Source organism: Chelon labrosus (genome assembly GCF_963514085.1).
Source record: "Chelon labrosus genome assembly, chromosome: 12".
Classification (NCBI taxonomy): domain Eukaryota; kingdom Metazoa; phylum Chordata; class Actinopteri; order Mugiliformes; family Mugilidae; genus Chelon; species Chelon labrosus.
Genome location: NC_140345.1, coordinates 18,727,418 through 18,739,689, shown reverse-complemented (window position 1 = coordinate 18,739,689; position 12,272 = coordinate 18,727,418). Strand labels below are relative to the sequence as shown.

Below are 12,272 nucleotides of genomic sequence, written 5' to 3'. Positions count from 1 at the left end.
GTAGGTTATAATTTCACCTACTTAAAACCCAACTACCATTAATCCGAATGTATTTTTTATGACCGCAGTAACTGTGATGGTGGTCATAGATATAACTGTGGCCCACTCGATTAGATCATAGCATGCATTACCCCATCTTTGATGAGGACTAAGAGGCTGTATATGTTCATGTTACAGTACCAGTCCATTATTGAAAACACATTCATTCAACTACAGATTAACTGAAACATGATCTTTTAATCATATGTGATCAGTTTAGTAGAGGTTTTCTGTCCACATAAAACTTTCCTTCTTTGCTTGCAGCAGTCACCAGAGTCATCCTTCCACTCTTCCCAACAGAACTTGTTTTCCTCTGGTTTATAAATAGATAATACTGCAAAGCATCGCAAAGTGGCTATTTTTAACCTGGATAAATTCAGAAATGACAAATTATGTGCCAGCACTGATATTTTCAATGATTCACCTGCCAAAATTGAAGTAGCGTTTGCACATAGGTGTTATTATTAATTTAATTGTCATCATTCACTGAATGCAGTTGCTAGATGCAGTCCCCTGGATCATAATAATGTGCATCGCCACCTCACATGTGTACAAATCTACATCAGTCACAACAATACTCATAATAGCCACAAATGTATAGACGCCAGATTGGGTGTAAGGGCAAAAGATATCCACGATAAAAGCGTTACTAAGTATGTCTAGTTCTAGGAAGGTTTTTATCTTTGCTGCTGACATTACATTATTTTCATTACTGTAGGTGCACTTTTAATGTGTTTCTGTCTCCACTCTTTTGATGGTTTGTTCAGTTTAATTTGAATATGAAGTGAAAAGCAACCAGTTTCTTTAAAGTAAAGAAATGCACAAATTGAAACTGGATAGATTGCTCGCCCTGTGACTTTGAGATGATTTCAGGGACTGGCTAATGGCAGCGATGACTGACAGAAAATGTTTTTATACAGCCTGCAAGCAAATGAGAAAGAAAGATAACAGTAAAATCTATGCGTCTATCTGAAGGTGAGAACTCCTCACTCTACTTCGTTGGCGATGATGTCAATCTAAATTTCTCTTTTAGTCAAAGTAATTTCAGTTTTCACACTGCTGAGCTATAATGTTGCTCACGGTCGCTGGTGAAATTCAGTCAAATGATTGACATCATGCAGAGAACAGACGTGGTTCTAGGTTATCTAATCTCTCTGTATCAGTGACTCATATAACCACAGTGTGCTGACAGAGATACCCAAACTTTGGATCACGTATTAAAACCATATCTGCTTTTCCGCCTCAGGGATTAGGTGTGTTTTAACGAAACAGCTGCTGTTGCACTGATTCTGTAAGAAAGTTAAAACAGTTTTAATGTTGCCAGAAATGAAAACACTGGATGGAATTTGAAAAAGAGTTTTGAGATGCTTCAAATTTCCCTTGAAATTTGCCTTGTATCTTGTTGAAGCTTCTATTCTATGAGGCTGTATTGTCACTTGCCTTCCAATCAACCTTTTCATTGACTTCAGAGCACATTTCAAATCATAGTGTAGGACGACCTTTGCAGATTAACTGAAAACATTTTAAGAATTCTTAAAACTTAAGTGAAATACCACCTTGTGATGGTAAAATGTGTATAAAGCAGAAGGATAAAAACCTGTATTACGTGTATAGTTTTGTATTACAGGACTGACTAATATAGTTAGTTTTATCCTATGCACTCTATGCTACATGGATCCCAGTGTGAACATATTTTTTTAGAATGCACAATCAAAGATACATTTTAGTTTTGGTTGATTATGCAGCCCATAATTCCTGGTTGACAAGTGGCTGAAATTGTTAATCGTTAGTAGATTTAGTTTACTAGAATAGCTTGTTAACTTTGTGATTTAGTAAAGGTGGCTGTTTGTCCTGATCTCACCAGGTCACAACAGAATAATACTATAAACTCAAGCACCTATCAGGAAGTATCTAGAGTTTGCACCTAAGTGGGCCTTGTCAGATTATTGTCAGATTACATTAACAGCAGAAGAGATTTTTGTGTGATTGAACAGTCCAAAGTAGAGCAGTCTGTCTAATTAATTATGAAGCCCTTTGACAGAGTACAACAGTACATCTCACTGACAGCAGGCAAGCGTAATAGCTTTCTGTTGTCTGCAGTGTTACACTTTCACTCTCAAAAATAAACACACACATCTACTTTCTAAATAAAGATCTGTTAGAATAGGAAAATATAGCTGGGTGAGTTTTCCTCCGTGAAAACAGTGATTTCATACATTTGTTATTGATCTGTAACTTTTTCAAGCACAGAGATGTAAGTGAAGGACAGCTGTAGACTTACTGGTTCCCCGCGTTTTCACATTTGTGCACATTTATTATAATGCATGTGTCATGTCAACCAGAATTTGTTCAGTCTTCACGTACAGGGTGACTATGCCTCAGGATGCTTACACTATCTAACTACAGACACCGGGCTGCAGAATGCAGTGTTTTCTGTGCCTGGTTAATTTTAATAAGGCAAAGGAACATGGGTTTGCACTCTAGTATGTGCCATTTATTCATTGCTTAGCAAAGGGTACGGTTGTACATTGGACAGTTTTCTAGAAAAGGGATGAGGTGAAAAGGAAAGGGAAGGGAAAGAGATATGAAGAGAAGAATAGAACATGTTTTTCCATGCACAATTGTGTTTTAATAGCTCCATCTCATACTTGGCTAGTTTTATTGGTTGGGCAAACCGGTGGCAGTGAGTTACTGATTGGCTTGAGAGGGAGCGTATTCGTCCTCTTGCACAGGTGCTATCTTTCCACTGTGCTGTCAAACCTCTGCCATTTCTGGAACTGTCAGCAATCATGTTGTGACTTGTGAACCTTTCCAAAATGTTTTTACTCAGAAGGTTGTGAATATATTTCATGGTACATTTCTTCAACCCCATTTAAGGCAGCATTAGTCTGAATCCTTCTCATAAAGGCCCTTTTCTCTGCTGCACAGGGCTTATTGAGGTGGTGGTGAGGACCTTCACAGAAGCTGCGCTAGTCCACTTGGATGGAGAGGGGCATGCTGGGAGGAAGGTCAGCCATCTTGTCTTACAAGCCCTTTTGGAACTGCTTCACAACATCCTGAAGCAAACGTCAGTTGTTGTCCGCTCCGCACTGCAGGTATGAACTCAAAGGCAGTTCGCAAGAACAAGAAACCTAAACCTTATGGCACACAGATATGTCAAGACTGTTGATTATACAAAATAATCTAATGACAGAAAACCAAATTAAGGTTTTTGGTAACTCAGAAAAGTAAATGCGAGCTCATCCACTTCTTCCTCTTACATTCTCTGCAGCATTTCTTGAATAAATTAGTTTATTTCTGTAGACAATATCAACATTTAGTTACTATATTAATTCTAAACTCATATGCCTACAAATACAACTTAATAATCATCTTATTACTGAAAACATTTCTGGTGGTGTGAAATCCGAGAAGACTTGCGGCAGCCTATCATATAATATATTTTTTGTAAATCATTGTGAGGCATGCGTTGTTGGTCATCTTTATCACTGGTTCCTACAGGCTCATGTGTTTCCTCCATTCATTCACCACTGTTTGTCAACTTCATCTCTGGTAACGCGCAGATTCACCAACAGAATCACAAAGTCAACTTCCTCAAAATGTTGCCCTGGTATCACGTCCCTGAAGGCATGTGTGTATGTGTGTGTTTGTGCGTCCGCGTGTGTCCCTTGATGTGTGCAGTGGAAGCTAGCAGGTTTAAGCAAGCGCAATATTGAATTTGTGGACTCAGGAGAAAGCGGATGAGGTCCTGAGTCCCTGGGACACACACACACACACACACATATAGAGGCATACACAGAGGGGCCTGTCTGGCTATGTCCCTGCGGCCTCATTATCACCACTGGCTTTGTCCTCAGCTTGCCTGACTACATACACTCGCACACACACTCACATAGGTGGAAGCACACACCAGCCCCCATCTCCCCACAGCGTGCACCCCAGCTCAATGCATACATATTAATGCCCGGTCAGGGGGGTAGGGGGGACTAAAGTGGAGGCAGGGTAAAAGACTGGGTGAAAAAGAGAAGGAAGGATGGAGTGATAGAAGGAGAGGCAGAGATGGAAGAGAGAGCGCACAGAATGTGCAGCGGAAATCAATTCTGCGAGAAATGCAAAGCTCATTAAAAAGAAAACTTCTGCCCAAACCAAATTCATTTGGGTAATAAGGTCTGATAAGCGGAGAGGACGTGACTAGACCGCTCTCCCCAAACTATTACTCTGTTGGTCAAGAGAGAGCAAGTCAAAGATTATATTTACTACAGAAGAGGAGGAAGAAAAAGGACAGTGAGCATAGCAGGGGAGGAGTGACTTAAGCAGAGAGAGAAAACGTTTGCCACTATTAATCACATTATCCCACCGTTAATTGGCCTCAAGTTCCACTGCAGGCATGAGCTGAACTAAAATAAGCCAAAGTGAGGCACAGAGGTGCTAATGATGAAGGGCAGGAAAAAAGACGTGAGAAGGCTGAAGTCATAATGAGATGCAGGAATGACTTGGTGTGTCTGTTCAACCTGTATCGTGTTAAAGAAGGGTTAACGTAACACAGCACATGCAGAAAAACTACTTCCTGTCTTAGTCTATCAGTGTGTCTGTCTGTGTCAGTCTGTCAGAGTAAGTCTTGGCGGGTCTCTGGATCCATCATTATTGACTGTCAAATCTCTATAAATGATTTATGTGTATGTGTGTGTGTGTGTGTATATAGAGCCAGAGGCTATCTTGTCCAGCAGCAGAGACAGAGGCAGCAGAGGAGCTGCTCCTAGCCAACAGACCCCTGAGTCAGCTCAGCACACACCTCATTCACACGGTGAGACCCTGTACATGTGTGTTTGAGTATGTGCACATGTAAATGTCTTGCATTCGTACATAGATACCTCTTGTGTATGCCTAGATGTATATTTCATACAGTTACACTAACGATGTGAAAGCTGTATATATGATTGTTTACGCAAGGACTTGCTGTGTCAGGAATATGACACTGATTATGATTTCTGTGAGAAATTGTAGGTCAGCTGGTGTAGCAAGCGTTTCAAGTCGAAATACAATTCAAATTTAATTTCTTTCACTGTTTTTTAAAAGGACAAATGTTCTCATGGACCAGGTTTCATCTGTCTCTTCCACTGCTCACCTATGTTTGAGCCATCTTTTTACATTTTACATTTTTTTTTACAGCCTCAACTTTTATTCCTCCCCGATTGAAATATGTCAGTTGTCAAACTTACTCAAAGCTATTATGTCTCACAGCAGTGTAAACAGCAACACTACTTCTAAAGATCAGAAACAGAATATTTTTTATATTTATTTTTATTTTTTTAAGGGCTGTCCATCTCAATTGATTGCTCATTATTAACTAAAATATGTCCATCGTTACTTTGGGAATGTTGAGTGAGTGTAAAGGGGACATGTTGGCATTCAAAAACTTTCTGTACATTTAAAAAAACAAAATGATGGGAAAGTAAAGGCAAAGAGTGGAGGCTGTTCAGTACAATGGAGCATGGATGGAAGATAGATGAGAGAATTCACCGTAAAGAGAGAGGCATTCTGGGAAGTGGAGTAGTGGAGAGGGGAGAAAGAAAGGAGACTGGGGAGAGAAGAGGAGGAGGTCTCCAGGGACACAATAGAGGTTTTTATTTATACTTGACACATTGAGTGTTGGGTGGGCGTCTTTGTGTGTGTGAATGTGTGTGTGTGTGTGAGGGTTGAAGGAGCAGCTGACACACCCTCGGCCTCTGTACGGCCCCTTTGCCCCATGAGAGATTAGTGGCAGAGAGCAGGAGAGACACTTCAACTGCTAAGCTTGTTTGAGTTATTATGAGTCATTATTGATGAATCAAGTGTTAAAATTTAGTTGGTAAGGTAAATTTTGTTTAAATCTATGTATCTGTTTTGAATGTGGTGTTTTTTAAGGCAGAAGAAGATATTCTAATAGAAAACACTTCTTGAGAGAAAGAGAAAAATCCATTTGAAGATCTTGTTTGCGTGTTGAGAAAGCAAATATAAATGGGAAGGAAGTACTTTGTGATCAGGCAAGGGCTAGGAGCAACATTTAGGTGTTTCTAACACACGCATTGATGTTGTGGGTAATCCCACAATAGCTGCCGCTCCCTGTTTAGCAGCATTCTTTGTTAATTTTGTGGTAAAAGGGATAGCTAGCGTGGCTAACGGCAGAAATACTTTTTATTGCGTATAAAGAGAACGGAATACAAAACTTTGATACAGAGGATGTGGAACTGGTGAAACAAACACACAGTATGCACAGTAAAAAGCTGCGTCAGTAAAAAGCTGCGGTCTAGGGCGTCACACACGTCACATAGTGGCAAGAGTTCGGCAACAGTTTTTAGCATCGTATCACTGGCTTCTGTTAAAAACATTACAGCCACTTACCTTTTCACACATAGTCTGAAGACGCCTTTAGCTGTAGTAGTGGACAAGCTGTTAGTTGTTAGTTGCCTTAGAAACACTTAGGAGTCTTCCTCAGGAATGTCTAACATGGTGTTGTTTTTAGTTTTAAAAATAAATAACCTAAACACTGTGAACATATAATGTCAAACACTTATGTCTGTGAGTTGCAACAGATTATAAATATAGAGTAAAGTTTGTCATAGTTCATTGTGAAAGTGTCGCGTGCTAAAACTTGGAGCCTCTGTCGTCTCCCTTGTCATCGTCTATATCTGAGGTGTGATTAAAATAATGATCAAACTAAAAGTTAAACAGATGGTGTTAATTAGTTTCTATTTATCAGTTAACCCCATACCCTTTGGTTTTAAAACAGAACCAGTTCCCCAGTGAGTGGTCTTTTAAGGTGCTTGGCAGGTTGGTGGTTTCAAACTTCACGCTCAGTGACTCATCTCTTGATGTAAACCCAGACTAACATTTGCAGGGTATGCACAGAGAAGGAGCTGAATGTTTTATTGACTGTGCATTCCTTAAGAGGCACCTCAGAGTACAATTATTAATACTACAAATGTATATTTTTAAGATACAAAACACATACTCAGTAACATTTGAATGGTGGACGTTGGGTGTAGACACACCTTAATGAAGACACTTTAGCTGCTCAGTTTACTTTATTTCAGATGAACGTAACCTCATAGCAACACGGTTCTTTATTATTTCATCTTTGCCCTCTGTGTAGCTGGCTACTGACAACCAGGAGGTGTGGGAGGAGTCTCTTCAGTGTTTGTCCCTGCTGGTCCAGCTATACGGTGGAGAGGGTCACGACTGCCTGTCACCTTCCTGTTTACAAAGCTTCTCGCACACGCTGCGCACACACATGCACACCGACAGCCCGCGAGTACAGCGCACCACGCTGAAGATCATTAAACGACTGGTGAGTGAAATGCACACGTACACGCAATAAAAATCTATATTAGAATAATAGCTAGACACACGCACGGTCCTCCTGTGCTGCTGCTCTGAAAATAATGTGTAGTTTCACCAGCGCTTGACTGACAGAGGGAGGAAGACAGACAGGAAGCAAAGGTGTTGGTTTGTTTCTCCCCGTCACTCTGTGTTCAAGTGTCTGTCCAGTTTTGTCTGACAGTCACGATGATGTGTCGTACAGGCCAAAGCTGACCCGCAAGCTGCTACTACTCCTGAAGCATAATCAATGGCATCATCTCAGTCTGGCAACATGGTGGAAATTTGAGCAGTTAACATTCTCCAGGAATTTAACAAGATACCAATTATAATAATAATAATGTCAATAATAATAGTAATAATGTACCTGTTCAGAAATTCAGTTAATAAAGACAATTTTAAGTGGCAAAGCAGCTCGTTGGTTTGAGTTTAAAAGTTCATGAGAAGGTTAACTAACCTGCTAGAAAATACTGTTCAGCTGCATATGAGACTAGAAGCAGTCAAACAACCGGTACACCATCCACGGCTTAGCTTTCCAAGGAGATTAATACATATTTGATGGTTCTGTTCTACAAGATTTACTCACCAAAGTCAACAATGCAATGCAGGAAGTGGTGTGCTCTTTATGTGGCATGGGAACAAACAGGTAGCATAGAGGTAAAGGATTTTAATTTGACACCAAAGACAAGCGTTAACATATTTACTGACAATTTAAGCTAGCTTTAAAATCCGCATTTCTTTAACTTTAACCGAGTAGTCCTGGTAGCATAAGATGAAACACACTGAACTGAATGTAAAACTAAATTTGAAAAGGTAGTTAAAAGTGAGGTGGGATCATTGTGGGCTACTCCGGTGCAAATACATCTTAAGCAGTCAACATGAAGTTAGAATAACTGGGTGATTTTTCTTCAGACCCCAATGAATTATGTAAACTGCATTCTTAATGTTTTGGCTTGGCTGCAGGGTCACGAAACAGCTTCTACACGTGGGACACAAGGTCAGCTGTCACCCCGAGATCATATGATCTGACTGAAGGCTGTGCCTGGAAGCTACCTTCTAGTTGTGTGTACGTGTGTGTGTGTGTGTGGAAGACAAAAGAAAATGAAGTGTTTGCGTGTATATGTGTATTTTGGATTCCTTTTCACTTATTAGTCATAGCCACCTGAGCCATCCACAGACACAAACTCTTTCACACTCACCCCTTTCTCTAACAAATCTGTCCTCTTGTGCAAACTCCCTCATTACCCCCTGATACTAGATACAGTATGTGTGTCCTCTCTGTCCCGCTCAGCTATTTCCTCGTAGCTTGTGGATGAGTCACTAAGCAGCGTCCCAGTGCTCGGAGCAGAACTAATTTATTTGCTCAGAAAAATACTCATCTACCTCTCAGCACATTTAGTCATTCTACTCTAATCACGACGGTTAATTTTGCCCCATTCCCAAGATTTAAAGACAGCACATTTATATCCAGGTGCATATTTGTGGTTGTATGCATATATTCTGATGTATCCCTCTTGCTGAGCAGAGTTTTCTTGAACCTTATAATCAGTCAATCGGTTTGTTTGGCAGCACACATTCATTATCCACAACACACACTTGTTCACATATACCTTCACAGAAACACAGTGACTCATTTTCTTTCAAACCCACACCTACACCCGGAGACGAGTGTCTGCCCTTCAAAAAAAAAAGCTTTTTAATTATCTCTCATTGATTTCAGGCCTCTGTTAATCTCAATCAAAGATCCTGCTAATAGCTTAGAAAGTGCAAGGGACGGGAGCAGGGGAATGAATCAAGTCTGAATTAGTGAAATAATCAACTTATCTTTTTTTTTTTTTTTCATTGACAATTTGTAAAGACTTCAAGAGAAGCGCTAATTAAATAAAAAGCATTTCTTTTAAAGCCGTTTGATTTTCCAGCTTTTAAATTTATTAGTCTGCCTCTGACAGCACGGACTTGATTGAGTTCACTGATTCATCCCTTAACATGTATGCACAACGCGTGCCGCTGTCGATACCGTTTCACACACCCCTTCTAAAACCGAGGCAAAAATACTGTTCATTGATCTGCAGCATTTGGTGTAGATCGTGTTCAGTCACGACACGGCAGCGGGATCTGTCGGCTAAAGCCTGACGCCACTGATGTTGTCCTGTCTTTCACTTTAGACTGCTTGTTAACCTCCCACTCGTGTCCAGAAGCTTCCTTCCCTGTCATCTCCGGAGGCCGAAATCTCTCAGCACGGTCTCCAAAATGTCAAAGCGTGTTATGTCCAATTATTGTAACCTTTTACATGCTCGAGCCGGAAACATGAACATTTATTTATTTATTTGTTTATTCATAATTCATCCGTCATGAGTGCGTCCAGCTTGGACGCACTCATGACTTCATGGCGGATGAATTCGTGAAGACATCTTCCCCACACATGACCGACAATTACAACTAGAAACGTTATCGAGCAAACGATGACACCGTAAGTCAAAAGTGTAATAAGACAGGATAGAAAGGGACTGGGTCCAGCAGGTAATGCTGCTTAATAGGAATAAAAAGTTACGTATTATTGTTTAAATTATCCATAAACTAAATAGACACTCCTCAGTAGTGTCTCTCTTCCTGTCCCTTTCGCTCTGACACAAACACACAATCATGTGAGGTTATATTCATGCGTGATCTATATGCTATTCTGGCAAATGTACTCCCCTCTGTTTCTCTGCTGTCAGGTACATTGTCACCTGTTTGAACTTGGTGTCTATTATGACAGCCCTGTGCTGTCTTTCTGAGAGGCAACATGTCTGTCTTTCCTCTGCCGTCTGCCTGTGTGCCTCTCATATGACTTTGAGTTCAGGATTATTGAGTCAGGGTGTTCTTCAGGTAGAGAGTGGGAGAGGGGAGGATAAGGGGGGGGAGGCAAAGGGTGAAGACGAGGTGGAGAGCAGGGATGATAAGTAGGCATGTATGTGTTTGCTTGGCAGGCACACTACCCCTGATAGTGAAGGTGGGATTGTGTGTGTGTGTGTGTGTGTTTGGTAGCAAAGTGAGTGAGTGAGGGGAGCGTCTTTGTCTCCTCCTAACCTCCGTTTCTTAGCAACAACCATGCTGTGTCGCTACAGAGACAGAGGTGATGATGTCACTGGAGATCAGAGGAAACACGTTCACCAAACACATGGACACACATCCACTCAGGCACACAAACGCCCACCAACACACACAACCCTTAAACAGATGTACGCAATATATTTTTTTTTGTTTTGTTTTTTATTTACTGTAATACATTTGTTTTACCACTAACTTTTACGATAATAACAAATTCAGGTTGTAACCCAGACTTTAAATTCAGTCCTTGTCAACACCGTCCAGCACACACACACACACACACACACATACACACACACACGTACACACAAGTCTGTGGACCAGGTGTTCCTGGCTGGATGAGGAGCCTAGACATCCTGGCGTGGAGAGACATGTCAGGACAGGAAAAAAATAAAAAAAACGATGACAAAGAGAGGAGACAAATGATGTAGGTGGGGAATTTGGTGAAGGATAGAGGGGGGACTGAGCTGACAGTCTAATCCAGAGTGGTGTACATGTTCAGCAGCAGAATCATAAATGCGGCCGGTAACAAAACTGCGACTTCTATTTAGGAGCTGGTACAAAGATAAAGATGAAGATCTGTGGATATGAAGTCAAATAAAAAATACTCATGTGATGACAAACACAGATTAAACAGAGAGAAGGTGTTTTAATTGTGTTTGTTGGTTGATTCATCTGGATTTTTGGCTAATTAGCTCTTTGATCATGATCATGACTTTGAAATGGAAGTGACAAATGAGTGCGATGTCACTCCGCGGTTGGTCTTGATGGCTTGTAGAACGATCCTTTGGTGGTGACACAGACCAGTGGCTCTTACAATGTAGTCTCCATTAGAAGAGTTTTAGAGGCGTGCTTTGAAAAGAACAAGAACGTGTGAATTATGTTTAAAAAGTGTCAATTTATCATCATTGGTTTCTTATTATCGGGGAACTACAATTAAACCCGAAGGACTTCTTCCTCTGATTAACTGATCCAAAAATGTGCAAAAGAGAACAAGAAAAAAAAGTCTGGTGTCGCTAATAGAGAGCTGTGTTATCTCATATTATGGCTGTATATTCAGTCTTTCTAACTCATTTTGTTTATCTTCTCTCTTTCCTCAGGTCCAGACTACAGACAGATCTGATTGGGTAGGATGTCCTGAAGGTGCGGCGCTAATGAGTCTGCTACAGGACATGACTACTTCCAACAGGTGCGCATTTCTGCTGTTGCGTGTTTGTGTGTTATATACTTTAGCAGCTGTGGAAGAAGCAGTCTAAGCAAAGTGAGCCAGGTGTCCTGAGCGACTTCCCTACTTCCAGCTCTTGCTGGGGGAACCCCAGGCCTTCTCAGGGATACATAATCCCTCCAGTGAAATCTGAATCTGCCCCGTGGTGTCCTCCCAGGTGGACTCACTTGGCATACATCCTTAGGGAGTCATCTGCTTTAGCTGGTTCTTATCAACTCAAAGGAGCAGTGGTTCTTCCCTGAGCTCCGTCACCCTGTCCACAGACCCTACAGAGGAAAATCATCATCACAGCTCAGTACTTCTGCTGATCTCCCTCTCCTGTCTCACTCATAAAACCCAATGGAGGTCAGCTGATCTCTCAACTTGATCTCCCCCTTGACGTTACTTTACTTTAGAGACTTGCACAAAGGTCATAGTTTAACTAGAACCCTGAAAACGTCTATATGCATCGCTGTGCTGTCTGAAAACATAACAGAAAAATCTTTGGTAATAAAGGTAAATAAAGACACTGGTGATTTCTGAGGAAGAACGCAACCTCAACATGATCACATCAGTGAATAAT

At 41.0% G+C, this 12,272-nt stretch overlaps 1 protein-coding gene across 1 annotated transcript in view; it reads left to right on the top strand.

Annotated features, from left to right (window-relative positions):
- ulk4 (unc-51 like kinase 4) overlaps positions 1-12,272 on the top strand; it is a gene marked incomplete at its 5' end in the record, with an annotated part of 64,958 nt that overhangs the window by 49,574 nt on the left and 3,112 nt on the right. The window contains 4 exons of the mRNA XM_084557517.1: positions 2,968-3,134; positions 4,742-4,843; positions 7,172-7,366; positions 11,586-11,674. Of these exons, the coding sequence (XP_084413643.1) occupies positions 2,968-3,134; positions 4,742-4,843; positions 7,172-7,366; positions 11,586-11,674 (553 nt within the window). The remainder of the gene's footprint in view (positions 1-2,967; positions 3,135-4,741; positions 4,844-7,171; positions 7,367-11,585; positions 11,675-12,272) is intronic.